Source organism: Felis catus, chromosome A2 (genome assembly GCF_018350175.1).
Source record: "Felis catus isolate Fca126 chromosome A2, F.catus_Fca126_mat1.0, whole genome shotgun sequence".
NCBI classification, from domain to species: domain Eukaryota; kingdom Metazoa; phylum Chordata; class Mammalia; order Carnivora; family Felidae; genus Felis; species Felis catus.
Window position 1 is genome coordinate 1,432,975 of NC_058369.1, and position 27,034 is coordinate 1,460,008.

Below are 27,034 nucleotides of genomic sequence, written 5' to 3' on the forward strand. Positions count from 1 at the left end.
GGGGGAGGCGGGACCCTGAATTTCGGGAGGAGCCGTGGGGGGGGGGGGTTTTACTGGGACAAGGGGTTTTCTCCTGTGGCGGGAGGTCCCCGTGTCCTTCCGGTGGTGCTCGCGGCCCTGCGTTAGCGGTCGGCGGGAGCAAGGAGGGTGTGGCCGTGTGTCTGCAGGGTTTGAAGGAGCGTGCCTACGCCAGCAGCGGGGAGGCCATCACCAGCCTGCCCGTCAGCATCCCGCTCAGCACCGTGCAGCCCAGCAAGCTGCCCGTCAGCATCCCTCTGGCCAGCGTGGTGCTGCCCAGCCGTGCCGAGAAAGTGGTGAGTGGACGCCGGGCGGGGAAGGCGCCGGCCACCTGCTCTCGCAGGCCCGGGCCCTCGTGCTGCAGGGGTGTGGTGTGTAGGCAGAGGGGGTCTCGTTTTATTTTTTCCCGCAAGGCCTGGTAGTCCCCTTTTGTGAGCTTGCGCGCTGGTGCGTTCGGAGCGGACCGCCCTGCTCCGGGACATTGGAACGCCCAGGTTCCGGGGCTCCTCACGGTGACGTTTTCCCGTGTTTGTTGCAGGTCTGTTTTTGTAAAAGGGGGCACGCGCGGGTGGAGAGGGGCTAAAAGTCTGGATTCGGTTCAGGCGTGCAGCCCGTCTCCCCTCCTGCTGGCTCACCTTTGGCCCTCCCGCCTCACGTGTGTGCCCCCGCGAGTGGCAGAAATGGCAAAGTCTCGTGCGATGCGGGCCTTTCTTTGTGTTAATTAAGATACGAGTCACGGACGGCCCACCCACGTAGAGCATACTTTAGTGGTTTTAATACGTTCAGTTAATGCAGCCGTACCCGTTCACAGGTTCATTCACACAGGTGGACTCCCACCCCGTGTGGCCTCTCGTGTCGGGTTCCCTCCCTGAACGTCGCGTGTTTGGGGTCCGTCCGCGGGGCGGCGGGGCTGGGCGCCTCGCTCCTGCTGGCGGCCGAGGGACATGTGCGTGTGTGGAGGGCCACGCTGGCTTCTCTGTTTGTCCGAGGGTGGACGTTTGTTTCCACCTTTGGCCATTGTGGATCACGCTGCCGTGAACGTGCACGCACAGGTTTGGTGTGGGTGGCGTCTTCGCCCCGTTCCATAGAGGAGTGGAATCACTGATTACGTCATAGCTGCAGCCCGTCCCGTCTCTCCTTGATCCCTCCGTCGCTAGCCTGACGTTTGCCGTTAGCCACAGCTATCCTTTCGAACCCAAGTCGCCTTGTCAGAACCTTCTGGTGACTGCCCACGGTGCTCAGACCCAAGCAGGTCCCTTTCCTCCTATGTGCCGGCTCTCACCTACCTGCCGTTCTCCCTGCCTCTGGCCCTTTGCACCTCCCGTGGCTTACATCTGGGACACTCTTCTTGACCTTCACCTGCCAGCCCAGGCTCAGCTGACAGCGCATCCTTTTTCTCCACAGAGAAGCACCCCCAGCCCCGTGCCGCAGACCCGAGAGTCCTTGTCCACACTTGAAAAGCAGATGGGCGCTAACGCACACAGCGCCGGAAGCAAAAGTCTCGCCCCAGCCCCTGCAGGTCGGTGGGCTCCTCCTGCTCCTGAGTCCCTGCCCCTGGCCCTTCCCCCGTGGCCCAGCTGGCCCACCTCCTCCCGGCCGTGGGGTGTGAGGTGTTGCACCGGGGCTGTCGTCACACAACACGACCGGCTCTAGGCGGTTGGGGGCTTCTCGTGTGGGCTTCGGCAGGGCTCGCGACCCTCGGGCCTCGGCTTCCCGACGTGAACGTGCTCGCTCTGGCTGTATTTCAGCCCGGGAGGTGGGCCTCAGCCGGTAGGTGATGTCCTCGTGAAGCTGCTGTGGGCGTTTCTAGCCCGGTGCCGGTTCTCCTTCAGGGAACGCCAGTGGTTGAGGCCGCACGCGCTGGCAGAGGCCCCACGGGCTTTCTGTAGCAGCCAGGTGGCACTCCGCGGTCCGTTGGGTCTCTGCCCCCCTGTGCGGCTCTGTGGCTGGAGAGCGCGTGGCCCGGGATGTGTGTGCCGACGGTAGCGTTTACGCAGCAGGCGCCCAGACCGCTGGACCCACGGGCTGGTCTTGAGTTAGCCGGCCCCCGTGCCGACACGTGGCCTGTAGGAAGGGAGGCCCTGCCTCCAGTTCCTGGCACAGCAGCCCCCCTAGCGCCGGGGCCGGGCCTCGGTCTGCACAAAAGACGTTCGCGTGCTCAGGGCTTCCCCCACGCTTGGTGAGGCTCCCGGGGAGGGCCGTGAAAGGGCTCCCTGGGGGTGCCAGCGCGCATCCGGAGCTGCGGGCCCCCAGTCCAGAAGTGCCGGGAGCCCGGGGGCGCCCGGGGCTGGGCGGGCATCTCTCGCACCGCCGAGCTTGGTTCGCGGGCGCCTGTGTCCGGGTGCTCGAGGGAACCACGTGTAGGGCAGGTTCGTGGGTGCTGAGCTCCCTCACCAGCTGCACCCGCGCGGGTCCCCTTGGCCACTCTGTGCCGGGCTCCCCTGAGAAGCTGTCTTTTCCGGCAGGCTTCTACGCGGGCTCGGTGGCCGTCAGCCCAGCCCCCCTCGCTTCCGGAGCAGATCCCGGCACCTTTGACGAGGTCCCCAGCGCAGGCGGTCTGTTTGCCAGCGTGGGGTCCTGTGGCTCCACCCCGCAGCACCCGCCCCTGCTGCCGCAGCCCCGCGGCTCTGGCGCAGCCTCGCCCGCCCACCCGCTCTGCGCCAGCCCCCGCCTGGGCGGCGCCGCCCAGGGTCCGCTCCCTGACGCCAACAAAGGGGACCTTCCTCCCGAGGCCGGCTTCTCGGACCCCGAGGGCGAAGCCAAGCGGAGGATCGTCTTCACCGTCTCGGCCGGCGGGGGCAGCACCAAGCAGTCGCCTCCCAGCAAGCCCAGCCCTCTGCCCACGGGCGGCCGCGGGGACGGCAGCCAGGGCCACGGGCAGGACAGCCGCAAGCGGGGCAGAAGGAAGCGGGCGGCGGCAGGGACCCCCGGCCTGAGCTCAGGCGTGTCGCCCAAGCGCCGGGCCCTGCCGTCCGTGGCCGGCCTCTTCACGCAGTCTTCAGGGTCCCCCCTGAACCTCAACTCCATGGTAAGGCTGGGAACGGGCGGGGGTGGGAGGGCGCGTTCTGTGCCCAGCCCGGCCGGGGCGGCAGGGCTCCCGGAGCACAGCCAGGCCTCGGCCCCCTCGCCCCGGCACTCCCCCCGGAGGGTCCGGTGTGAGATCCGGAGCGGGTCAGGGTGGGAGGGTCCCAAGCACAGCCCTGGGTGTCGGTGCTCTGGGAGCCTGTTGACGGGGTCGCGCTGTGTGTGTCTGTGCCGGTCCCTCAGGTTAGCAACATTAACCAGCCTTTGGAAATCACGGCCATTTCGTCCCCTGAGAGCCTGAAGAGCTCCCCTGTCCCCTACCAGGACAGCGACCAGCCACCCGTCCTCAAGAAGGAGAAGCCCCTGAGCCAGACCAACGGGGCCCACTACTCCCCACTGACCTCGGACGAGGAGCAGGGCTCCGAGGATGAGCCGGGCAGCACCAGGTGAGGGGGGCCAGGCAGGGCAGCTTTCGCGGGAGGGAGGAGACGCCCTCGTGATCCGGCGGGGCCCCTCCCAGGGCAGGGCCCGGGTGAAGGACAGGCGGCGTCCGGCTGCCATTAGTTGGGGGGCACGGGGGGCACGACCCCTCGGCTGCTGTCTGCGGTCCCCCAGAGCGGCCGTCCTCGGGCGGACAGTGTCTCCGGGCTGTTGGCCTCCGCTCAGTGAGTTGCTGTCTGTGAAGGGCCCGGGCCGCCTTCCCACCCACCTGAGATTCAAGGTCCAGGGCAGGGCCGGCGGCCACCCGGGTTTGGAGGCCCCGGCGTGGGGGCCGCTCTGTTGTTTCCCGTCTGGGGCGCAGGCGGCCGCGGCAGGAAAGTGCTCGAGGAGGCCGAGCTCTGCGCTGCTGGTGAACGCTTCACCCACGGCGTGATGGGTCACGAAGGGCTTCTCTTTTGTGCGTGGCGGTCTCACTGGCGCGGATTCCCGCAGCACGTCTCTGGAGCGCGATCTGGGGGTCGGGGGCGTGTTCAGAGTGGTGCAAACGTCGCTAGTGCCAATTGGAGGAGGTTGTTGTCACCCCGAAAACAAGCCCCCTTATCCGTCACTCCCTGCCCCTGCCCCTGCCCCAGCCCTGGCTCCCACCATCCACTCTCTGTCTCTGTGAGCGGGACTCCTCTGGGGACCCCCTGTGAGTGCGGTCACGCGGGACGTGCCCGTCTGTGTCCGGCTCCTGTCACCGCGCACAGTGGCCTCCGGGTCCGTCCACGTGGTGGCAGGCGGCAGGACGTCCTTCCTCCCTGGGGCTGGGTCACATTCCGGCGTGTGGGTGGACACACCGTGTTTGTCCTTCATCCACGGAGGGACCCTGGGGTGGGTGTTGCCACTTTTCAGTTAATGAGGACTATGCTGCTGTGAAGTTTCACACACGTGTTTTTGTTTGAAAATGTTTTCCAAAAAAACTAGTGTTTCCCGTTTACCCAGAAGTAGAATTGCTGGGTCACGCGGTGACTCTGTTTAGCTTTTTGCGGAACCTCCAGACTCTTCCACAGTGGCTGCCTCGTCTCACGTCCCCCGGCCGCGGGTGAGGGTGCCAGTTTCTCCGCGTCACTTGTTATTTTCTGGTTTTGTCATCTACCTACCTATTTACGAGTTTTTTAACATTAATTTAGAGAGAGAGAGAGGGAGAGAGAGGGAGAGCACAAGTGGGCGGAGGGGAAGAGAGAGGAAGACACAGAACCTGAAGCAGCTCCAGGCTTCGAGCTGTCGGCACAGAGCCGGACGCGGGACTCGAACTCACGGACCGTGAGATCATGATTAAGCGGAAGTCGGACGCTTAACCGGCTGAGCCACCCAGGTGCCCCAACTGTTTTTTTTTTTTTTTTAACGTAGCAGCCATTCTTACGGGCACAGCGTTTCGTAGTTGTGGGTTCCTTCTCTTTCAGTCACCAGTGACAGTGAGCGTCCTCTTGTGCGCTGCTTGGCCATTTGTGCGTCTTTGGAGAAACGTGCGTCCAGGTGCTCCTTGTGTGTGGCGTCGCTGGGTGGGTTTTTGTTCGACTGTCAGAGTTCTTTACGTGTTCTAGACGCCATCCTTTATCAGAGATCTGATCCTTGAACGTTTTCTTCCTTTCTCTGGGTTTTCTTTTCAGTTTCTTGCTGGTGTCCTTCGAAGGGCAGAGTTAGATTTTGGTCCAGCCCCATCCCTCTTTGCCTGCGTTTCTTGCCTGTGCTTTCGGTTTCTTGTCTAGGGTGATTCATTCTGTTCCTCTTCCGCGTACCTAAGTTATGTTTCTAGGAATTTTGCACTTGAGTGCTTTTGTTTTGTGTTGGGAATGTCCGACCTAGTAGTTTCCAAATCCTTTTGGAACTTTTCCTGTGTTTCCGGAGGTCGTAGCATTCTTGGCACGTGCTCTGGAGATACTGACACGTAGAACATACGGATTTGGTGCTCCTGTGAGCACGTGCTACCGGTCACAGGGGACACGCCGTAGATGAGGCAGCGCCTGTGGCCACAGCCGGCCCCGAGATTTGACAAAGCTTGGGAGGCAAGTTAACACCGAGGTGGCCCCAGCAGGGGCTTGTGGGTGTCTCTCTGTGTCGGGAGGTGGCGCCCCTGTGCCTGAGCCCCGGCCCTATCGCCTGCCACTGGCGGCGTCCTGCACGGCACATGAGAGGCCTGGGAGCCACAGTTGCCTGTAAAGGGGTCTGAGGGCAGGCAGGCTGCGTGCCGCCTGCCTCCCCGCCTCCCCAGGCAGCAGCGTGCACACACGGCCCTCTGCCGTGCAAATGGATTTCAAACATCTGCCGCCTATGTTTTTCTCGATAGAATTGAGAGAAAAATTGCGACAATCTCCTTAGAAAGCAGATCTCCCCCGAAAACCTTGGAAAACGGTGAGTGACTTTCCTCCCCGTTCTGTCCTGTATCTCCCCCGGGCTGAAGGTGACTCAGCCCCAGGGCGTGGCCTGGACGCTCGGCTTCTAGAATGGTCTCTGGGCAGTGTTGAGTGCCACCTGCGTGGACAGCGGGACCTGGAAAGCCGTCCCCACGGCTGTCGGTCCCGGTGCTGCCGGCGGCAGTCCCGTCCCCTCCTGTTTGGCCCAGGCCGGAGTCTGACTCTCTCTGCTTACACGCGTGCCTCGTCCCCTCTCGCACAGGCTCTGGTGCCCGGCTCCCCTCCCGCCCCACCCTCGGCCTGCTCGGCGCCACCCGGCCCCCCCAACAGGCCTAGTTATGGACCACAGCACGCTTCCCTTGGGTGGGAGGGGTGTCTCTGAGCCCCCGGCCCCTCAGAGGCCCAGCACCTCGTCTCCTGCCCCGCCCGGCCCTCGGAGGTGCCTGCGCCTCACGGGCTGCACGTCTCCTCGGCAGGTGGTGGCCTGGCGGGGAGGAAGCCGACCCCTGCCGGCGAGCCCGCCAACAGCAGCAAGTGGAAGTCTACCTTTTCGCCCATCTCCGACCTCGGCCTGGCCAAGTGCGCCGACAGCCCGCTGCAGGCCGGCTCCGCCCTGAGCCAGAACTCCCTGTTCGCTTTCCGGCCCCCCCTGGAGGAGCCCGGCTCGGCCGACGCCAAGCTGGCCGCCCACCCCAGGAAAAGTTTTCCCGGTGCCCTGTCGGGGGCAGGCGGGCTGAGCCCAAGCAGCAACCCTCCCAACGGCTTCGCCTTCAGCGGGGGCCTGGCCGCCGACCTCAGTTTACACAGCTTCAGTGATGGTGCTTCTCTCTCCCACAAGGTCCCCGAGGCGGCAGGCCTGGGCGCCCCCCTGAGCTTTCCCGCCCCCCGGGGCAAGGACAGCGCTGCGGAGCCCGGGCCCTTTGTGAACAAGAGGCAGCTGGACGGCGCGGGCGGCCCCAAGGGCAGGGAGGCAGGCGAGCCGGGCCCCCGGCGTGCGGCCCCCCGGACAAGGCCTCGCTGGCGCACGGCAAGCCGGGCAAGGGCCGGGACCGTGAGCCCGACCTGAAGAACGGCCACAACCTCTTCATTGCGGCCGCCAGCGTGCCCCCCGGGGGCCTCCTCAGTGGCCCAGGCCTCGCCACGGCGGCGTCCTCGGTGGTCAGCGCGGCCCCCTCCGCCCAGGCGCACCGCCCCTTCCTGGGCACGTTTGCCCCCGGCCCGCAGTTCGCCCTGGGCCCCATGTCGCTGCAGGCCAACCTGGGCTCGTCTGTGCTGCAGTCCCTGTTTGGCTCCGTGCCGGCCGCCGGCCTGGTGCACGTCTCGTCCGCCGCAACCAGACTGACCAACTCGCACGCCATGGGCAGCTTTCCCTCCGGGGTGGCAGGCGGCGCAGTTGGAGGTAGGCGGACGCGCGTCTCTCTCGTGTGACTCTCGGGTCCTGCGGGCCGCACGCCGTCGCCGACGCCCTCCTGGACCGCCGGGTTAATGACAACTGCTTTCCAGGTTCCCTTGCAGGGCCCCCTAAGGGGCGAGAGGCTGTGCCCGTGTGTCCCCTCGGGTCCACTTTGCACCCGTCACCTCGTTCCTTTTCGTGAGCTGCAGACGCGCCTGTGGCGTGGGCAGAGCGCCCACGCGTGAGTCGGCCTGTGTCAGGTCCTCGGGCCGTGACGGTGTCCCTTGTACCTTCGGGAGAGCTGGCGCCACGACTAGGGCTTTGTCTCATCCCCGTGGAGGCCACCTGTCGAACCTGACACGGCCCATGGGTCCGGGCGGCCGCGGGGGGCCGGCGCTGGGCGAGAGCCGGCGGCCGCGGCGCCTGCCGCGTGGTGGCACCGTGTAGGGGTGGAGAGGAGCCGCGTGGCTGGGCTGGGCCGGGCCCACCGCGGGGTCCCAGCCAGCTCTGTGGTGGGCGCAGGCGGGCAGGACCCCGTCCTGCGGCTGGGAGCCCCGGGCAGGTGCGCCCGCAGGTGAGTCACACCGGCCGCCCGCGCCCCTCCCCGCCCTCCTCCCCCCTGCTTGCTGCTTTGCCCCCCTCTCCCCCCGCCCCCCCTCCCCCCGCGTCGCACGCGGAGCTGCGGCCGCTGTCTGCTTCCCGATGTCTCGCTCTCTTCGCCCGACTGGAGAGTGCCCCCCTGTTGAAGCTGAGTTTTTCTCTCCTGTTTGCAGGTGTCTTTAACCACGCGGTGCCTTCCGCCTCCGCTCATCCGTTTGGAGCCAGTTTCGGCAGCGGGGCTGCGTGTCGCAGCGCCACGCTGAGCTTAACCCGCTGCAGGCGGTGGCCGGCGCCCCGCCCCCGCCCCCACCGGGGCAGCCTGCCCTCCCCGCGCCCCCCTCCCCCTAACGCCGCCTTGCCTCCCGCCCCCGCGCTGCTCCCGGCTAACTCTGAGCCCGCGCTTCTGCAGAACCTCGCGTCCCTCCCGGCTAACCAGGCTTTCTTACCCGCCTCCTCTGCCGCCTCTCTGCAGCCTGCTAACGCCTCTCTGTCCATCAAGCTCGCCTCCCTCCCGCACAAGGCCCCCCGCCCCTCCTTCACGGTGCACCACCAGCCCCTGCCCGGCTGGCCCTGGCCCAGGCCGCGCCCGTGATCCCACAGGCCAGCTCCACGGGGCCGTCCGCCGTGTGGGTTTCCCTTGGCATGCCGCCTCCGTATGCCGCGCGCCTTGCGGGGGTTAAGCCAAGATAAAGACCTTGCTTAGCTAGCGGTTCGTATTCTGTAAGGTAAGGCTAGAGCCCAACCAGGGGGCCCGTATGAGACCCTGAACTGTCTGTCCTTCCTTCCACAGAGAGTGGACGGGCCCGCAGGGCTCCGAGGAGGGGCCCAGGGGACCCAGGCTGTTCTGCCTCGGGTGGAGACGGTCGGTTCTGAGAGGTGCAAGGGAAAGCCAGGGAAACCGGGGCTGGCCGTGTGTACCAGCCTCCAGGACGGCTGAGCAGCCGCCATGGAGCTCGAGGGAGTGGCCGGCTCTCGCTGCCCGGCCCAGACCTTTAGGGCGAGCCCCACGGGCCCCCGGCCACAGGGGCAGCTCGGAGCTCAGCCTCGCCGTCTGTCTGCTCTTGGGCCTCCCGCAGCCTGTCTCCCCGGTGCGCTTTGTAGGTCTTAAGGAAAAGGCAGTGTGTAGACGGCCATCCAGACTTGGCGTTCGAGCCTCGGGCTCCTGAGCTGGAGCCCCCTGCCTGCAGGCCCTGGGAGCCAGTGGGTATGGGGCTGCGTGGCACCGGCCAGAGAGGAAGGGGCTGCCTAGGTCGTGGGCAGCGCTTTGTGCTGGTGGCCGCAGCACACAGCCCCTCCTGCTCGGAGAAACGCGGCCCCTGCCTCGGGGCGGTCAGTGGAGGTTCAGCGGAGGGCAGTGTAGGAAGGGCCCGTGCTTGGAAACGGGTGAGGAAGGTCTCTGTGAGGCCTGTTCGGGGAGGGTTTGCGTCCGCTCCTCTGCCGGCTGTGTGCCCGCGTTAGGAAGCCAGGCCCTGGTGCAGCTGGCGTGGCCACTTCTGGTGCTGCTTGGCGTCCCTGGGGCTGAGGGGCCTTCCAGGCGAGGACTTGAGAAAAGGAAGCCGGGCGCTGACAGGGTGCTGGGGCCGGGCCGTCCTCAACCGTCTGCCGCGTGTTTAAGTGGAAACAGACGGGAGGGGCGGGGGCCGCTGGAGTCTGATGCCCTCCCAGTCAGAGTGCAGGTCGGTAGACAGCCCGGACTGAGGTTGTGCCTCAGTCCTGTTGGAAAAGTCCAGAAGGTAGAGCAGCTTTCGCGTGTGGTGGCCTCACGCTGTCAGAGCAGGCGTTTTGTGCGGCCGAGACTGGCTTCGAAGAGGTCAGAGGTGTACGCGTGGAAGCGTCTGGGCAGCAGGCTCCGGTCCTGGCCCGCAGTGGACCACTGCTGCTGTCGCACGCGGTCCCCCCACCCCCACCCCCCCCCACCCCGGGGCGGGACTGTGAGCAGTGCCTGGCAGGTGGCGGCCGGGAGGGCCTCGGCTCCACGGCTCCTGGGGAGGAGGGCCAGGGGGTGTGGACCGGGGGGCGGGGCTGGGGAGGGGGCGGTCCCTGCCAGCAGAGGTGGGGCCTGCAGCGACCACAGCCTGTCTGTCTGACCGTGCGCCGCCATTTGTCTGTAGGAGTTGTGGCTCCCTGGCCTGGGGGAATGTGCGGGTCCCCAGAGCGGAACGCTAATGCTGCCTTTCCTCCCGCGCTGGTCTCCGCAGGTAACTAGGATTCTACCTCAACCGTGAGACCTATGCACGCACGGGCTGGGCCGGCGGTGCGGCAGCGGCCACGGGACGGCGGGACAGACCGAGGACAGGGGACGAGGTTCTACTGTGAATCAGCGCTGCGCACACCTGCGGGAGATGCTGGGGCCTGGCTCCAGCTCGTACTGTTGATAGTTTTAGATAAAGTATTTATCGTTTTTTAAAAAGTATAAACATTCTGACTTATTTCACTCCACCGGAGTCGTAAAGGCGACCTATTGAGAAATGTAAATACTATATATGAGAGGATCTATATAAAGACGTCCACCCGAAGGACTGGCCCGCCCGCGGACACGCCGACCGCCGGTCCCGGTGCTATCTCGACGCGGGCCTCGCTGCCGCCTCGTCCTCTTGGTGCTGACTGGAGGTCGACCAACGCCAAACCCAGGCCGTGAGGCGCCTGCCCTGTTTGTCCCCGCCGCTCTTCCTATACCAAAGGCACGGCTGTCTCCAGGCGGGGGGTGGCTCGCTCTGTTGTGACATTCCTCAGAAGAAGCCCCCTCCCCATCACTGTGAACGGCTCCCACCAGACTGTTGCGCCCCCCCCCCCCCCCCCCCCCGTCCTGGGATCAGCGCCTTTGGCATAGGAACGGCCGGTGGGCGTGGGAGGGCCAGGCCCTCCCCGCTCCTGCACGGAGCCCGTTCTGAGTGGTGCTCGCGAGGAAGGTCTGGTACCCGACTCCCCGCTGGCGTGGCCAGCTGGCGCGGCAAGTGCGTTTACTTTTGTGCGTCTCTGCTCGTCTGGGGCTCACGCCGCCGTCCACCAAAGCGCGTAGTAAGCTCACGGCACGTTGGCCGGTGACGTGGGGCAGGTTAGTCACGGGTGCCTGGTGTGTGTGTACAGAAGAGAGTCACGCTGATGAGTGACAGTATTTTATAGAGATGTGATGAAAATTTATAAATTTCATAGACTTGACTTCATTTATTTTTAGATTGTATAACGCACAGTAAACTAAAAAAGAAAAGAGAAAAGTGAGGGGGGAAACCTTTCTATTTATTCAAGTGCACACAGTGGCAGGGGCCCAGGGCCGGCCCTCAGCCCCGGACTCTGCGTCACCGTGGCTCCCGGGGCAGAGCGGACAGGCCCCGCGTCCTGCCCGTGTCTCTCTGGCCAGTCGGCATTGCTGCTCCCGGTCTCAGCCGGCCCCTGCCCCGGAGCAGCCTTGATGGTGCTTGGGAATGAATGCACTGGGGGGGCAGGCGACCAGGGAAAAGTCAGGAGAGTCGTTTTAGATGTTTCCAGAGGTCGCCAGCAGGGTCCAGCATAGCAGTCTGTGACTGGTCCCGGGTCCCCCAGCTGACCAGTGCTGTGTCTCTCCACAGTCTTCAGAAGGGTGCCCCCCCCCCCCCCGAAGCCTTCCATCCCCTGAAAGGACCAACGTCAGCCAAGGTCCTGGGAGGGGACCTGAACCCCAAGACGGGGGAGGGGTCAGAGCCCTGTCCTCAGGTGCTCCCACCCACCAAGGAACACAGGCAGCTTGCCTCTTTCTGAAGGTGGGCTGTGTGTAGGGTCTAACCTGTTGCTCAAGTGAAGGCCTTGAGCTCCTGCCTCGTCTGGTCTGGCCAGCAAGGCTGCCTCCCTCCAAGTGTGGATGTCAGGAGTCCTCTGCCTACCCGGGAGGGTCGGTGTGGTGGGCCGAGGCCAGGCCCCACTTCCTCCTCACCCCCGGGGGCGGGGCTGGAGCCAGCCTTTCTGGCGGGCGGGGCTGGAGGATGGTTTTCTGCCTCCCGCCACCTCAAGATGGCCGACCAGTCTATGCAGGGCAGGTCTGGCCACTGGCTCAGCTTTGGAAGTTGGCCGGACCCCTGGTTTCCACCAGCCAGACCCTCCCTGCAAGGGCCCTGCTCTCCTGCTTGCCCTGGGGGTGACGTCGCTGGTCCAGACCAATAGTTGAGGCAGAAGATGGTGCTCGTGATGGGTTCTTGAAATTGGCTCATCCTCCTGTAACTGGTGGTCATGGCTCCCTCCCTCTGGGCCGGTGCTCCCCGGCGTGTGAAGGTGCCGTGCCTCGCCCCTGTGAACCCCAAGCCCTGGCCTCCTGGACAAGGCGGTGTCTGCTCGGCCTCTCTGAGAGGGTGCCCTCCCACCCCGTGTCAGGAGCCCAGGGCTCCCTAAAAACTACAGGGTGCGCAGCGGAGAGGTCACGGCACAAGTCCCTGGTCTAGAACAGGGCAACCCCGTACACAAACACTGCATCGCTTCGGGGGGGTCCCCAGCGACGTGCCATATGCACCCTCCCGATGGAAACGGCGCACACACACGAGCGTCGGTGTGCAATCTCAGCGGCCCCGCTGTCCCTGGCGGGTTAGGCTAGGGAGTCTCCTTCCTGAGCCCCTCGGCCCTCCTGACCGCGGGACCAGTCCCCCCCACCCCCGCCGCCAACAGCAAGCAAGGCCGGCTGTGGGAGGGAAGGCAGCGCGGCGGTGGTGCGCAAGGCCCCGGTGCCGCCGCTGACTGCGGGCACCTTCAGGGAAGTCCGGTGGGCCGCAGGGTGGCTCTGCTCAGGAAAACCCAACAAGGAAAATGGCCCCCCGGGCAGTCGCCGTTTCTCACAGCTACAGACTGACGCGTGTGAGCCTCACGCGCCCCTCTTGATCCACACCGCTCGCTCCACAGCGGGACACGGTTCCTTTCCGGCCCCTGTCCTCCTCCCCATGGTCCAGCCACACTGGCTCGTTTTTCGTGTGTCCACCTTAATTTGTAACTCAGATGGGGCTTCGCTTTGTGTTTCTGGTAGACTGTGTTTCAGTTGGGGGTGGGTGCTGGCATGGCCTGTCCCTCCCCGGGCTGCTGCCTCGACCCCCCCCCTGTCCTAAGAGAACCCCAACGCGCTCTGCATCTCCACCTCTAGGCGCTGTAATAAAATACTTTTCATTTGAACCTGGTCTGCTGGAACCATTTCTTTCTGCTTACAACAGGGTGAGGGAGAGGCATGAGGGCCAGGGGCCACACTCCCCACTCCCCAAGTGGGAGGACTGGGGCTCGCAGAAGAAGCCCCCCAAGGCAGCCGTGAGACCATGACCATGAGCACCCATCTCAGGGAGGGCCCGGCCCGGCCCGCCCCGCCCCGCCCCGTCCGGCCTCGCCCTGCCTGTGCCTACACCTATGAATAGGTCAGTGCAACCCAGCATGCTTCCCTTTTGAAGTAAAACCAACTAATTTAGGACTTTTACGTTGGCAAAATGCTTCCTGAGGTCCTGCCTGGACTCAAGGGAGGCCTGGGACCTGGAAGTGGGGTCCAGTCAGGATCACCTTAGGGTTCCTCACCCAGCCTCCCCATCTCTCCGTGGTCTGGTTCTAGGTCTCTCTGATCCAGGCAGGCCAGCCCTTCCTCCCGGGGAACTTAAACCTCTGGCCTGGAGAGCACTGCTGTTCCATTTAGGCCCTGCTTCCTTCTGGAGCCGGCTCGACCACCCGGCCCGCCAGCCCTCCACGTGTCCACTGCAGCACCGTCCCACGTGGAAAAGAGGTACCTTTATTTGAACAGAACAAGCACGCTGGCCTGAGTCAATGCTTGCAGCTCCCCGCCCGGAGGCGCCCAGCCAGGGCTTGCCCGTCATCGGCAGGAGTAGAATTCACAGTGGCTCCAGGAGGCCCGGCCCCCACGCCCTTCACAGCATCATCTAGCTTCGTACATTCAGCCTGCACAGGGAAGCAGGGCTGCACCAGCCTTGGGCGCTTCAGGCCCCAGATGGATACACCCAAGGGCTGGGCACAGCTTCTGGGAGGGGACACTCATCCCCCGGTAGCAGCATGTGGCACCAGCAGGTGCCAGACCAATCTGGGGGAGGAGGGGGGGGTCGGGGGGGGGGGGGCCTGAGGCACCAGGGTGGGGGTGGGGGTGGGGTCACTGGGTTGTCTCTCCAACCTGCCCCCGCCCACCTCCACCAGTCTTGGGTTTCTGAAGTCTGCTGCAGCAAATCCAGGCTTGGCCAGGAACCCCAGGGCCTGGTGAGGACGGGGAGGGCTCTTCCAGCCCCAGTAGAAAAGCTGAAAAGCCCCACCGCACACTCAGGCCTTCAAGCCACCCAGCTGGAACCTGGCCTCCTCGGAGATGCCAAACTGCTCCAGGGGGTCCTGTGCGGGTAAACAGGTGGTGTCAGCTCAGGCCCCAGAGGCCCCACTCCATCCCACCCCCGCCCCCAGCCCTCTGTGCACCTTGCCGGTCATTTTCTGGATCTCATTTCTGTAGAATATAAGGCTTCTCCGCATGAACTCGTAGCTGGGGGAGAAAGCGACGTGTGCTCACAGAGTCCTGCTCTGCCCCCGGCCCAGACCGCCCCCCCCGCCCCACCGGGCCCACACCCCACCTGGCTCGACGCAGAGCCCCCATCCACTCCTGACACTGTTCCTCACTGCGGCACTCAAAGTGATACTTCCTCTCCGGATCCTCGATGAAGCCTGCAAGGGGAGGCAGTCCCCATCTCATTCCCCGGCTCAACCCCCCCCCCCCACCTCCCCCTCCCCCTCAGGCCTCAGCTTCCCGCGACCTCTGTCCAAAACTGTCCCTTCCTCCAGTCCAAGCCCAGGCTCAGGACTTCTCACCAGCTGTGCCCTGGATGGAATTCTGTCCCTAAAACGGTACGTTCAAGTCTAGAACCTAAACACGTGACCTTATTTGAATACACAACAGTTACCAACGTAATAACTTACTATGAGATTAGACTACAACAAAACTTCCACCAAGTCTAACAGAATTTGTGTCCTTGTCAAAAATGAAAACCTAGACACAACCAAACAAGGAGAGTAAACCACGTGAGAATGAACACAGGCTGGGGGGACATGATTCTACAGAGAAGCGCGGGCAAGGAGCACCCTGGATCGCTGGCGACCCCCAGAAGTCAGGAAAGCATGGCAAAACGTCTTCTTAACAAGGAACCACCCCTGCACACACCCTGATCTCAGACTTCCGCCCTCCAGATCTGAGGGAGCACACGTTCCTGCCGTTTAAGCCCTTCACGTGTGGCATGGGAAACTTGTAGAAACTCCGTCTTTCCTCGCTGCCAACCCGACCCCCTCAGGACCCAGGAGGATGCTCCGCAGCGCCCAGAGGACGGCACCCGAGGGGTGCAGGGCTCCCCAGCGAGAGACAAAGTCCTAGTGGATCTGGGGCGGGCACCGCGGGGCGCTAGAATGCGGCGCCCGCCCAGCGGGAAGGCCCAGCTCGACCTTGGGCAGCCCGGGGCAGTGGACTTGATCTCGGCAGAGGCAGGCGGGGCAGGGCGGGGCTGGGGTCGCGGCCGGCCTCGTCCGCCACGCCCGACACTCACTGATGGAGAAGCCGCTGGGCTCTTCCTGGGTGACTCTGCAGTGCTCCAGCAGTAGGGCTCCGACGGGCTGCGGGAAGAGGAGGAGCAGGCGAGGGTGGGGGCGCGCCTCCGGGGGAACCCCGGCCCCCGTGCGCTCCAGGGCGCCCCCCGGGCGGCCTACCTCAGCCTCGTCCGTCCGAAAGTAGAAAAGGAAGTTGACCACCAGCTTCACCAGTCGCCGCTTCAGCACTGCGAGCACAGGGCAGGCTCGCGCGGGCTCGGTGGCCGCCCACCCCCGTCCGCCCGCCCGCCCGCGTCCCCCTGCGCCCGCCTCGGTGACCCGGCCCGCTCACCGCTGCCTTTCTTGGGGCCCCGCATGCCGAGCTCGGCCGCCAGCTCGGCCGGCTGCCGGGAGAGCGCCTGCAGCTCCTTCTCGTTGTAGCGCATGGCGCCGCCCGGACCCAAAACACGGAGCGCGAGCCGCGCCCTCCGGACCGCCGGCCGCCCTCGCGCCAGAAAAGTCCCACAGCGCCGTCCTCCCGGAAGTACTACCGCAGCCATTGCGCTTGCGCGCCGCCGAACCACCCATCCCGTCGACCTCGGGCGCGCGTCGCGCAGGAGACAGTAAACAAAACAGACGATCGTCACATATAACTGCGCAACAAGCTGGATCCGGGGTGGGAACAGAGTAAGGTGCCCTCACGACCAGTGGCGCCCTTTGCCGAAGCGGACAGAAGCAGGCGGAGCGGAACGAGTCGCAACCCGACCTCCCGCGAGACCTGAGCCCGCGCGAATTAGAGCCACCGAGAAGTCGTCAAGAGGCTGGTGCGCACGCGCACTTAGAATCCCGGCCCATACTCTCAGTCCCGCCCCCTTTTCTCGCGCCTCCCGAGCCTCCGGCCCACCTCTCCGGCCTGGGCGGGCATGCGCACTCGGGAGGCCCTGCCCGCTTCGTCCCCGGAAGTATTTCCCTAGGATGAGATGCGCTTGCGCGTAACGTAGTCGTAGTGGCGGCGGGCGCGGAGTGAGGAACGGAGCACGGTGAGGGCCGGGGGGGGGGGGGGGGGGGGGGGGGGGGGGGGGCCGAGGCCCTGGCTTCCCTGGACGGGAGCTTACGCGGGCGGCGGGGGGTGTGAGCGAGGGCCGGGCGGCTTTGGGGTTCCCGACGGCCGCGCGCCAGGAGAGCCAAACGAGTCCCGCGTCCTCGGAAGTCTCTCCGTAGGCCCGTGGGATCGGGTCGGGTGGCGGCTCACATGGTGCCCTCAGCGCCCCTAGGACCCCTGCGAGCACTGGTTTGCGGCTCTTCGCCGTGGTTGTGCGGTCCTGAGTCTCTCGGGTCCGGGAAGCGTCCATGCCCGCCCCTGTTGTGTGGGGGATATAACGGCCGCCCCGGGCCCGCCGAGTAGGGAGCGCGGTCCTGGGGGCGGGGCGCTCGGCGCCGCCCCAGGCGGCCAGAGCCCGTTAACTGGCCCTGGTCAGACTCGCGTGTCCGGGGCTGCTTTCCCTGGCCGAGAGGAGCTGGCGCTGATCATCCGCTTGCTAGCTTCCCGCTCCCTCGTTGGGCCCCGGAGGCCGCCTCCCTCTCCGTAAAGCGAGCCCTTGCTTTTGTAAGGAGCGGGTCTCTCTGGCCGTGTGGGTTTGGGGCCTGACCTGATGACTTCTCTGATGATTGGTGGGTCTTGTTTTCTGCCTCCCGCCCACCCACGGCAGCTTCCCCTTCCGCTCTCTGAATGCGTTTTCTGCAGTTTTAGCGACATCGTTAGACCTGTTTCCTGAGGCTGAAAGTATTCTCCGCTGCGAAGGCAATTATCGGGGTCACTTGTGTGCTTTTCTTCCATTGTTCTCCCTTCCCCCCCCCCCAAAAAAAGCCCCTAACTTTTGCATTTTTCCTGTTAGCCTGGTTTTCTTGACCTGTTAAGTTTTTTCCTCGAAGCTCCCAACATCTCAACACGTATTGATTGTATTTTTCCCTGGGTTTTAACAAATTGTTTCCTCGTCCCTCACCCACCTCCACCCCCAGCACAGAAGCATCCCCTCAGAGGCTGGCACGTGCCTGCTTCTGTCCCCTGCAGCGGAGCAGCTGTCTAGAACTTTCTGTGCGTGTTCTCCTGAGTTGGCTTCTGTTTTCAGTCGGATCATCTGTTTGTTTTCCTTCGTTGTGTCGGGATGCATCTCCAGATAGCTTTCAAAGGAATTGATTTTGAGTCCTTGGTTATTTCCTTACCCTCGCGGTTGGAAATTGGAGTGTAAAAGTCTAGGTTGAAAATTCATCTCGAGACTGAGAAAATGTTGCTTATCTCTCTGGTCTGATTCTCCTTTGGTGTCTGACCTTTTGTTTCTGTTTTCTTCCTTTGATAGAAACTGGAGGTTTTCCTTGGTTGTGTAGAGTTTCACGATTGTTTTCATTGATGGGTTTTTGTTTGTTTGTTTCTCTCTGAACTGTCAGATTCCCTCAGCCCTGGGATATTGTTTCTCTCTCTGGTAGGGCTTCCCGTGCTGCTTTCTATTATTGCTCTGAAATTTGACCCATTTCCCCCTCTTTTATTCCCTTTTGTAAAAGGCTTGCTTAATTCGTGCTTCCAAGCTCTCGTGTTCTGTGTTTTGTTTGGATCGTTCCGTGTTTCTGAAGTTCCCTTCTGGTTTTAATTCGCCTTGCTAACTTTTGGCGGGTTGCACTGCTTTCGTGGTGTAGCGCCCTGTCCGGTAACCAAGGAGGACGCTGCCGTCATCTGGGGAGGTTTCCCTCAGGTTTCTTTCTTTCTCTTCTTCCTTTCTTCATTTCCTTTTCCTTTTCCTTTTCCTTTTCCTTTCCTTCCTTTCTTGATACATGGGGTTTTTCATATCTGGTTATGTTTGAATTGCCAGCTTCACTTAGTGAGTCTCACTGCCCGGCCAGCCTGGGAAGGCGCTGGTGTTCTCTCCGGGGCGTGCGAGACCCCAGCGGCCAGAGTCCCAGGAGCTGGTCTCTGGTGCTCTTGCTGGGGGCCTCCAGCTGGCCCTGCTGGGCAAGGCGTGGGGGAAGGGCAGGCTGCCTGCTCTTTGGTGGGCAGGTTTTGATGGGATTCCCTCTTTTCGGCCTGGCCCTCCCTCCTCTCCTGGACTCTCCCCCACAGTGCCAGCCCAAGTGCAGTGTCCCTTCGTTCCAGTCCTTCTGACGATGAAACTCCGGTCTGTGCGAGCAGTCTGTCGAGGCCCCTGGGCACGAGATCTCTTGGGGATGGAGGCAGGGACAGGGATGACGTGTGCAGTGCGCTGCTAGGAACCAGCGGTTTGGGTCTCTAGTGGTCGCTGGTTTCCCTCTGACGTGGCGACCAGTTCAGTATCTGAGTCGGGTTTCCCTGAGCTGACACCCGCGGGGCACACTCCCCAGCCGGCCTCTAGCATTCGAGGGCCTTATCTCGCCATTAAGAAGGAACCGGGCTCATCACCAAACTTGTGGGAACCCTTGGCTTTGTTAAAACGTTGCCTTCCGAGTCACTTGGGCAGCTCTTTGCTCCCACTGGGTCCGTGGAGTGTTCTGGAAGCGTCCCCCACGTAACACATGACGGGAAACAAGGCATCAGCACAAGCTGTGTCCTGGGCCTTGAGCTTGTGTCGTCCTCTCCTCTGCAGACGGGGGGACACCGCTTCCTCCTGAGTCCGGCCCTGACTCCGGAGAGTTGCCTTTGTTTTCTGTTTCTGGCAACAGCCATCCTGATGGGCGGGAGGCAGTGCGTCCGTGTGGTTCTGATTTGCGGTTCCCTGGGGACAGTGACGTTGAGCACGTTTTCATCTGCTGTCAGCTGCTGCTCACTTGATCGGCACACGCCCCCCCACAGGCACCCCATTTCATTGTTTGGGTGAACGCTCTCCCGTAATGTCCTTGAGAAGGTGGGAGGCTCCTCACGGAGGCCCGTAAGTCACTCAAGACCTATGGGAGAGACCTCCCCAGCCCCGGCCGTGCTGCGGGCAGCAGCGAGGGCCAGTCGTGTCCCTCTGTGCTCCCCCCTCCCCCCCTGACCCCAGGAGTTTCTCACCACTTCCCCCAGAAATGCTGGAGTCTCCCAAGGCACAGCGGGCGCTTCACGGCAGATGCCGGCACAGCTCAGCCCCTGGCAGGGCCTCCCCCGCGGAGCCTGTGACCAGGTCTGGCAGCCAGGACCACGGGGATCCCCCCTGGGAGGGTTGGGGTGCAGCTTTCCCTGGGCTCGCCGCAAACGGCACAGGTGGCGAGGCAGCGGGGGTTCCGTGGGCCGATGCGCTTGCCTCCCTGGCGGGGGGTGCTCCTGGCGTTGTGCCCTCTTCTCAGGACCAAGTGCCGTGTGATGGAGCGATTGGGATAGTTGGCGGTGCTTGGCCTCCGCACTTGGCCTGACAACGTTTCCAAGTGGGAGGCTCCAGGCGTCCTTCTGTAATACAGGGTCTGACCCTGTGACCCGTATAACTGCCCTGAGTCGGCAGCCATCCGGAAGGTCGCGTTGCTGGTTCCCGGGTCATCCAGAGGATAAGAACCGGGCCAGGGAGAGGTCGAGGTTCCTCTAGAGTTACAGGGTGACTCCAAGGTCCACAGCACAGCTGGTCTGTACCCCCTGTGTTCCTTGCGTGTGGCCACTATAGCAAATCACCACCAAGTCAGTGGTTTAAGGGCTACAGACTTACTACTGTGCGGTTCTGGAAATCAGACGTATAGAATGGAGGGCTGTGCTCCCTCTAGGGGCCCCAGGGAGCCCCGTCTCCCCCTTTTTCCGGCTTCCAGAGGCACCGCGTCCTCGGCCTGTGGCCCCTCCTCATCCTCGCGGCCGGCAGCACAGGGTCTGCCCGGCTCTCTGCCTCCGACCCTCTGCCTCCCTTGTGAGGACACTGGGCCCCTGGGGAACCCAGGGTCTCCCCCACTTGGGGACCTTGAATCGATCCCGCCTGCAAGGTCCTTTTTGCCATATGTGGTTCCACGTTTACTGTTTTGGGGATTAGAATGGGGGCGTCTTTGTGCGGTCGTGTTCACTGCTGGGCCTGTCCCTGTGAGCTCACTTCTGCAGAGACAAGATAGTGTGGGTTTAAGCCAGCGGGGCTGATACTGACCAGTCAAGAGGGAGAGTGTTCAGAGACGAGAGAGAGGTGCCTGGGGGTTGGGTTTGAGCCGAGTCTGGATGAACGTGGGAGGCACTGTGGCAGGGAGTGGAACAGGGTATCGAGGGCTCAGGGGAGCCCTCCTGGGCCACAGTCAGGTCTGGAACGTCCCTTGTGCGTTAGGAGGAACAGGTAGACGCTCTGCCTCCTCTCCAGCAGGTTTTCGGCTGAGCTACAGGACTCCGGAGAAGCGAGCAGACACAGAGACTTCGGGCCAAGGTCCGGGAAGGCTTCCTGAAGCAGGTGGCTTGGCCGTTCCTTCCTCGTTGCCCTTTTGGGTCTCGGAGCCTTTACACCTTTCGGGCTTCCGGGGGCTTCCTGTCCAGGCCTCCCCCAGGGCCAGGCATCCTGTTTATCCTGTTCCTGGTTTGTGCGTGCCTGGGCCATTCTGGGCCCTCAGCCTACCTGAAGATTGGCGGGGGTGGGGGGCGATGAGGCTTGTCCCCATCAGGAGTTGGGGGGGGGTGGGAGACTATGGGGTGGGGGGCAGGGGGAGGGATGGGAGACTGTAGAGGGTGGGGGGGGGTGTCTCTCCTGCCCTGTCCCCTGCTGTGCCCTGCACTGTCACAGCCTCTCCTTTGTCCTTGCAGGTTTCTCCGGGGTCTGGTAAAGTCCCAAGGCCATCACCATGGACTTCCAGCATCGCCCTGGGGGTAAGACGGGGAGTGGAGGCGTGGCCTCCTCCTCAGAGAGCAACCGAGACCGCAGGGAGCGCCTCCGGCAGCTGGCCCTGGAGACCATTGACATCAACAAGGTGGGTTGAACCGAGGGCAGGAAGCCCCCTCTGTCCCGTGTTCCCTCGCTCTGCCTTCTGTCAATGGAGCCACATTCAGTACACCCGCACCTGGTGCCCTTCGCCCCGCTGCCCAGCACTCTGGGCCTCGGGTCCCGGTCTGTAATCGAGGGAACTTGACCTAGAGCAGCTCCAGCTGTCCACCCCAGAGACCGCCTGCTGTTCAGAGGGGGGGAGGGGGGTTATCGCGTGAGCTTTTTGTGTGACTGACTGACCAGAGGCGAGGACTAAGACAGCGTCGTGTGGATTGACGTTCCGGCCATGAGCAGTGATGGGCAATGTTTTATTTGGCGGTTCAGAGCTATCGGTAGACCGGGATTTGCCCGTCGGCACTGCGGACATTTAGGGCCAGGGCATCCTGGGTGCTGTTGGCAGCCCAGCAGCATCCCGGCCCCCACCCACTCAGTGCCAGGATCACCCCAACTGTGACAAACTCCAGTGTCCCCAGACGTCCCCTAGTGTGCCCTGGGTCCACGCATGGTGCCCCTTAGACTTCAAACTCCTCTGAGACGAGAGCTCTCACCCTGTGCCAGGCCTCACCTGTGAGGTCAGCTCTGTTCCCGTCCCCATTTTCCCAAGGAGATGAGGGAGAACCGTCACGGCCAACGACGACACAGTCACGGGACAGCGAGTTAGGATTTGAACCCCCGTGGGTCTGTGCCGCCGCCCCTATTCGTGGAAGGCTGCGTGGCTGGCCTGGGAACCCCGCGTGCAGAGACCAGGGTCTCCACGGACCTTTGTTGAGGTGTTTGCTTTTGTTCTGGTGTCTGGCTTGTGCCGCAGAGCTTAGCAAAGCCGGCGAGGTTAGCGACGGGCCCCTGGCCTGGCCTGGCCTGGCCTGGGAGGCGGGCGCCCAGCCATGCCGTCCTGGCTCTGCTTCCTTCCAGACCTGGAACCGCCACTGGGGCGGGGTGGAGAACCAGTATCGTGGGCCCCCAGCCCTGCCGAGCGGCCTGTGTCCACGGGATCCGGGGGGGGGGGGGGGCCGCAGTGCTGCCTCAGGAGGGCCCCGCGGAGCCTGGGCCACGGGCTCCTCCCAGCCCCCTGTCCTCGAATGCCTGCCCGAGGGAAAGCAGCCGTCTCTGCTGCTTGGACAAAGACCAGGCTCTGGCTCTTCGCGGCGCGTGCGGGGCCACGGTCGCCGCTGACGGATGTTTCCCTCCCCAGGACCCTTACTTCATGAAGAACCACCTGGGCTCCTACGAGTGCAAGCTGTGCCTGACCCTGCACAACAACGAGGTGTGTTCTCGGCTCTGGGGTGGATTCTGCTGCTGCGCGTCGGGGTCCCCCGCCACCTGGCCCGGCAGCGCTGCCCCCTTCGTAGTTCCGGGACATCGTTCAGAGCCCTCCCGAGGGTGGAGGGGCTCGGGCCTGCTACCTCAGCAGACTGCGCTCTCGGGCACGTCCTTTAGGGGAGACCCTGCGTGCTCTGGGCGCAGGCCAAGCACCCCGTCCCCGGTCTGCGTTCCCCCCCCCCCCGTCCCCCCGCTGCGCCGTAACCCCCGCTGCTACCGTTACTGCGGGAGCGCGCCGTCGGCCCTGGGCCAGGCCCGTGCCCGGGAGTTCTAGATCCGGTTTTTGGGATCTCGTCGGTGTGGCTCCAACTGGGCTCTTTCAGTGATGGGAGGTCGTGGTCCGCCGCGTGCGCACGGTGCGCAGATCCGCTCCGGAGCGAGTAGATCCGGCTTTCCCCTTTCCCGTTGTTGAGCGTTCGGGTTGTTTGCGGTCACAAGTGGTGCCAAGTCACGTGGTCTGTCCCCCTCGGCAATGCTGACAGAGGAGTCGGGTCGTTCTCGGGGGGTGCTGAGCCGCGTCCCCCACCCGCTCGATGCCAGGACCGCCCCGGTCACGACCACCACAAACTTCCCCAGACGCCACCAGTGCTCCCCTGGCGATCGAGAAACGGGGAGTTCGCCCCGCTCCGTGTGGAGAGGTCCCCTGGGCTGTCGTCAGGTCGGACCCCGGCGGTCACGGGGCACGTCACTTGGGGGGTACCGGCCTCCACCGTGCAGCCGGGCCCACTGATCACCCCCCGCGGCGGTGGGCGGCGAGCCTTCCCGAGCCCCATGCGCCGTGACAGCGGGCGCTCGCAGACGCCTTCTCCGGCTCGGCGTTGCTCCGCTTCGTGCGAACGTGCCGGAGCTTGTCCGTCCGGCAGCCACCCAGCGCCCGCCTCGAGGCAGGGCCTGTGGACAGAGGCCGGCTCCTCTCTGCCCTCCCCGCCCTCTCTCACCTGGTCTCGAACCACCGTGTGCTTTTCCCGCTGCAGGGGAGTTACCTGGCGCACACCCAGGGGAAGAAGCATCAGACCAACTTGTGAGTACCTGGGCCCCCTTCCGGCGCCCGGGGTCCAGCCCCTCCAGGAGCTGCTTCACGGGGTCTCCCGGGCCTCGGGGCCGAGCAGAGGGTGGGCGCGAGGAGGGGCGGGAGGTGCTCTTTCCCCAGCGGTCAAGCTGATCGTGCTGCAGCCTGGGGCTTCTGTAACGCAGGGAGAGAGGTGAGGGTCACAGAAGACCTCCTGGTGAGGGGCAGCACAAAATGCAATGGGGACGGAGGTGCCCCAAGCCTGTCCCAGCCCCACTGCGTGTGAACCCTGGGACCCCCAACCAGCACCCCCACCCCCATGCCCCTGGCCTCTCAAACTCCCAAGGTCGCTGTGAGGGTTGGACAGCTCCCAGCACCTGGGCCTGTGGCCTTGGCGGCCCGTGTGGGGGGCCACAGTGCCGTCTCTGTCCCGCCTGCAGGGCCCGGCGAGCCGCCAAGGAGGCCAAAGAGGCCCCCGCCCAGCCGGCGCCAGAGAAGGTCAAGGTGGAGGTGAAGAAGTTTGTGAAGATCGGCCGCCCGGGCTACAAAGGTAATTCTGTCTGGGAGCGGTCTGGCCCGCAGCCCTGTGACCCCCAGCCCTGTCCTTGAGCCACACAGAAGCTGCTGTTCTCTGGCCCTTTGCTGCGGAGACCCCCACTTGTCCGTGCCTCTCCTGTTTCCCATCGGAAGGGCTAGGCTGGGACCAGCGCCCCCCCCTTTCCCAAACAGCCGTAACAGAGTGTCACGGCTTCTCGGGCCCCGTGTCCCCGTGTCTTGGGAGCAGGTGGTTCTTTACTGTGCTGTTGGGGGACATGAGTGACCATGGGGGGGGGGGCCCTTTCCTTGACCTTGGGACAGGGTGTTGGTGCTTCAGCCTGAAGGAGGAGAGGGTGAAGGTCTGTGTAAGAGACCACTTATTTAATGGAACTGACGGCAGAGAGGAGGGTTCTTGGATCACCTGCCAGAAAGTAGGTTAAGTGGCTCCACTGGAATATAGAGGACTACGTTTCCGGGAGTTAGAAAGAAAACGTTACCAGGCAGCTGTTCTAACTAAAGGTAGTGACATCTGTGCATGACTGGCACTCCGAGCCCGACACAGCAGCGCAAAGGTCCTGGGGCAGGTCTGCTTGATAAGCTGTGGCTGGGATGACAGGATCTGAGGGGGTGGGGGGGCAGGTGGAGGCCACCAAAGGCCTTTGGGCCATGGTAGGCCACCTGGTCTCTGTCCTGAGTGTCTTGGGGAGACGCTGGAGGGCTTGGTGGGGGGGGGGAGCACGACATGTTCCAGAGCTGTATGGAGAGCGGTCTGCAAGTGAGAACAGGGCCACTGGAGGCCTGGCTGCAGGGCTCTAACGTGAAGGGCGTCCTCCCAGAAGCAGGGGCACAGACCCCGCTTGCTGTGTGTGCACAGCGTGCCCCCGCTTCAGATTCCGTGGAGTGTCGTCCCAGGCCTCGAGGTGAGGGCCACAGGGCCCGCGTCCTGCCCACGCGCACCCCTGACTCTGTGACCTCAGGCAGGGACCCCACGGTCCTGGGCGGTAGCCGTCCCAGCTACACGTAGCCCTGGTTCACCAGCCAGACGATGGGCCCCAGCGTCCTGCCCTCCCGTTCGCGGGTGGCGTTCGTCCACACCCGTGGTCCCTTAGTCTCCGGGAGCACAAGCTGGCCTGGACCTGATCCCTTCGTGTGTTGCAGTGACCAAGCAGAGGGACACGGAGATGGGCCAGCAGAGTCTCCTCTTCCAGGTAGGGGCAGCCGGAGCCCAACTGGGGGCGGGAGGGGGTCCCTTGAACGGCGGCGCTGCCACCTGCCTTCCCCTCCCCCCCCCAGATCGACTACCCCGAGATCGCCGAGGGCGTCATGCCCCGCCACCGCTTTATGTCCGCCTACGAGCAGAGGATCGAGCCTCCGGACCGGCGCTGGCAGTACCTCCTGATGGCCGCCGAGCCCTACGAGACCATCGCCTTCAAGGTAGCACCCACGGGGTCCCCCAGCAGCCATCCCCCAGTGGGTCGCAGCCTCTGGAAGGCGGGGGAGCTGTGTGAACCGACAGCCGGGGGCTGGGCATCCAGAGGTGGGTCCCCACCAAAGGGCAGAGAGCCTGACGTGACCCTGGTGGGAAGACACCCTTGTGTGGCCAGGCTGTTTGGGGACCCGTAACCCCGTCCCGGGCAAAGAGCACAGCCTTTCCCCGGGGCCCCAGGGCTGCTAGGTAGCCGGGCTGGGACATCAGCCGCCGCCACCCCAGATCCGGCGTGGTCCTCAAGGCCCCGCTCCACCCCCCTCCCCACACAGGTGCCAAGCAGGGAGATCGACAAGGCCGAGGGCAAGTTCTGGACTCACTGGAATCGGGAAACAAAGCAGGTGAGTGAGTCGGTCTGGGTCCAGGCGCTCGTGGGGCCTTGGGCATCTGCCCCGGCCGGCCTGTCCCCTCCGGACCGCCGCTCAGCCCCCTCCGTCTTCTCCAGTTTTTCCTCCAGTTCCACTTCAAGATGGAGAAGCCTCCAGCCCCGCCAAGCCTCCCTGCTGGGCCCCCCGGGGTGAAGCGCCCCCCGCCCCCCCTGATGAACGGTCTGCCCCCCCGGCCACCGCTGCCAGAGTCTCTGCCCCCGCCACCGCCAGGAGGCCTGCCCCTTCCGCCCATGCCGCCCAGCGGGCCTGCACCCTCCGGGCCTCCGGGCCCTCCCCAGCTGCCCCCACCAGCTCCTGGGGTCCACCCCCCAACATCTGGGGTCCACCCCCCGGCACCAGGAGTCCACCCCCCGGCTCCCGGGGTCCACCCCCCGACACCAGTGGTGCACCCCCCAGCATCTGGGGTTCACCCCCCTGCTCCGGGCGTCCACCCTCCCGCCCCAGGGGTCCACCCCCCTGCCCCGGGTGTCCACCCTCCCCCATCTGCTGGGGTTCACCCCCAGGCCCCAGGGGTCCACCCTCCAGCTCCTGCAGTTCACCCCCAAGCTCCGGGGGTGCACCCCGCAGCTCCCGCGGTTCACCCCCAGGCCCCTGGGGTCCACCCTCCAGCTCCTGGGGTCCACCCCCCAGCCCCAGGGATCCACCCCCAGCCTCCCGGGGTTCACCCCCCACCTCCTGGGGTCCACCCATCTGCTCCTGGGGTCCATCCTCCAGCTCCTGGGGTTCACCCCCAGCCTCCTGGAGTTCACCCCTCAAATCCCGGGGTGCACCCCCCAACTCCCATGCCTCCGATGCTGAGGCCCCCGCTGCCCTCCGAGGGCCCTGGGAACATTCCGCCCCCTCCCCCAGCCAACTAAAAAGCTGCCCCTTCTCCAGGCCAGTTCTCTGTCTTGTCCTGTTTCTCTCCAAGCTGTGTGCTTTTGTGCAGGGTTGTGCCATGTCCCCGACGGTCATTAAACGGTCTCCCCTGATGCCCGAAGTGACCTGCTGTGTGGGGGAACGGGGCGGGGGGGGGAGGCTCTGTGGGTCAGTAGGTGTGGTAGCTTCACTCGCT

At 64.4% G+C, this 27,034-nt stretch overlaps 3 protein-coding genes across 13 annotated transcripts in view; 2 read left to right on the forward strand and 1 right to left on the reverse strand.

Annotated features, from left to right (window-relative positions):
* Positions 1-12,996, forward strand: part of DOT1L (DOT1 like histone lysine methyltransferase) — a 63,646-nt gene extending 50,650 nt beyond the window's left edge. Inside the window, 12 exon segments of the mRNA XM_023243349.2 lie at positions 168-314; positions 1,423-1,537; positions 2,484-3,046; positions 3,286-3,488; positions 5,813-5,877; positions 6,356-6,862; positions 6,865-7,278; positions 8,046-8,135; positions 8,138-8,201; positions 8,203-8,432; positions 8,435-8,597; positions 10,071-12,996. Coding sequence (XP_023099117.2) covers positions 168-314; positions 1,423-1,537; positions 2,484-3,046; positions 3,286-3,488; positions 5,813-5,877; positions 6,356-6,862; positions 6,865-7,278; positions 8,046-8,135; positions 8,138-8,201; positions 8,203-8,432; positions 8,435-8,562 — 2,526 coding nt within the window. The 3' untranslated portion in view covers positions 8,563-8,597; positions 10,071-12,996.
* Positions 12,997-13,571: 575 nt separating this feature from the next.
* PLEKHJ1 (pleckstrin homology domain containing J1) lies at positions 13,572-15,926 on the reverse strand. 2 transcript variants are annotated; one of them, XR_002737853.2, is made up of 7 exons: positions 15,719-15,926; positions 15,547-15,614; positions 15,387-15,453; positions 14,427-14,517; positions 14,275-14,338; positions 13,999-14,193; positions 13,572-13,758 (listed from the first exon to the last, which is right to left on the reverse strand). XR_002737853.2 is itself a non-coding variant. In XM_023243362.2 (6 exons), exons 1-6 carry the CDS (start codon positions 15,924-15,926, stop codon positions 14,128-14,130), a joined length of 564 nt encoding a protein of 187 aa, XP_023099130.1. In that variant the 3' UTR covers positions 13,572-14,127. The 2 variants fall into 2 exon arrangements, 1 of the variants encoding a protein (XP_023099130.1); XM_023243362.2 differs by having other exon boundaries at positions 13,572-14,193.
* Positions 15,927-15,977: 51 nt separating this feature from the next.
* On the forward strand, positions 15,978-26,951 carry SF3A2 (splicing factor 3a subunit 2). Of its 10 annotated transcripts, none has more exons than XM_045043127.1 (10): positions 15,978-16,190; positions 20,631-20,714; positions 21,062-21,225; positions 22,432-22,503; positions 23,534-23,580; positions 24,009-24,118; positions 25,264-25,313; positions 25,399-25,539; positions 25,864-25,932; positions 26,037-26,951. In XM_045043127.1, the coding sequence occupies exons 3-10, from the start codon at positions 21,100-21,102 to the stop codon at positions 26,835-26,837; spliced, it is 1,416 nt and encodes a 471-aa protein (XP_044899062.1). In that variant the 5' UTR covers positions 15,978-16,190; positions 20,631-20,714; positions 21,062-21,099; the 3' UTR covers positions 26,838-26,951. The 10 variants fall into 10 exon arrangements, with proteins under 10 accessions (XP_044899062.1, XP_044899076.1, XP_044899069.1 ...); XM_045043141.1 differs by having other exon boundaries at positions 20,631-20,690; XM_045043134.1 differs by having other exon boundaries at positions 16,051-16,190; positions 20,628-20,714.
* Positions 26,952-27,034: the final 83 nt, after the last annotated feature.

What these genes read in the sequence shown, in the direction of transcription:
- SF3A2 (XM_045043127.1), top strand. Translation starts at nt 21,100, where the DNA reads ATGGACTTCCAGCATCGCCCTGGGGGTAAGACGGGGAGTGGAGGCGTG. An exon ending in CGGCCGCCCGGGCTACAAAG is followed by an intron (nt 24,119 to 25,263) that starts GTAATTCTGTCT and finishes CGTGTGTTGCAG; the next exon opens with TGACCAAGCAGAGGGACACG. An exon ending in GGAATCGGGAAACAAAGCAG is followed by an intron (nt 25,933 to 26,036) that starts GTGAGTGAGTCG and finishes CGTCTTCTCCAG; the next exon opens with TTTTTCCTCCAGTTCCACTT.
- PLEKHJ1 (XM_023243362.2), bottom strand. Translation starts at nt 15,926, where the DNA reads ATGGCTGCGGTAGTACTTCCGGGAGGACGGCGCTGTGGGACTTTTCTG. An exon ending in GGGCCCCAAGAAAGGCAGCG is followed by an intron (nt 15,615 to 15,718) that starts GTGAGCGGGCCG and finishes CTGTGCTCGCAG; the next exon opens with TGCTGAAGCGGCGACTGGTG. An exon ending in GCCCAGCGGCTTCTCCATCA is followed by an intron (nt 14,518 to 15,386) that starts GTGAGTGTCGGG and finishes CTCCCCTTGCAG; the next exon opens with GCTTCATCGAGGATCCGGAG.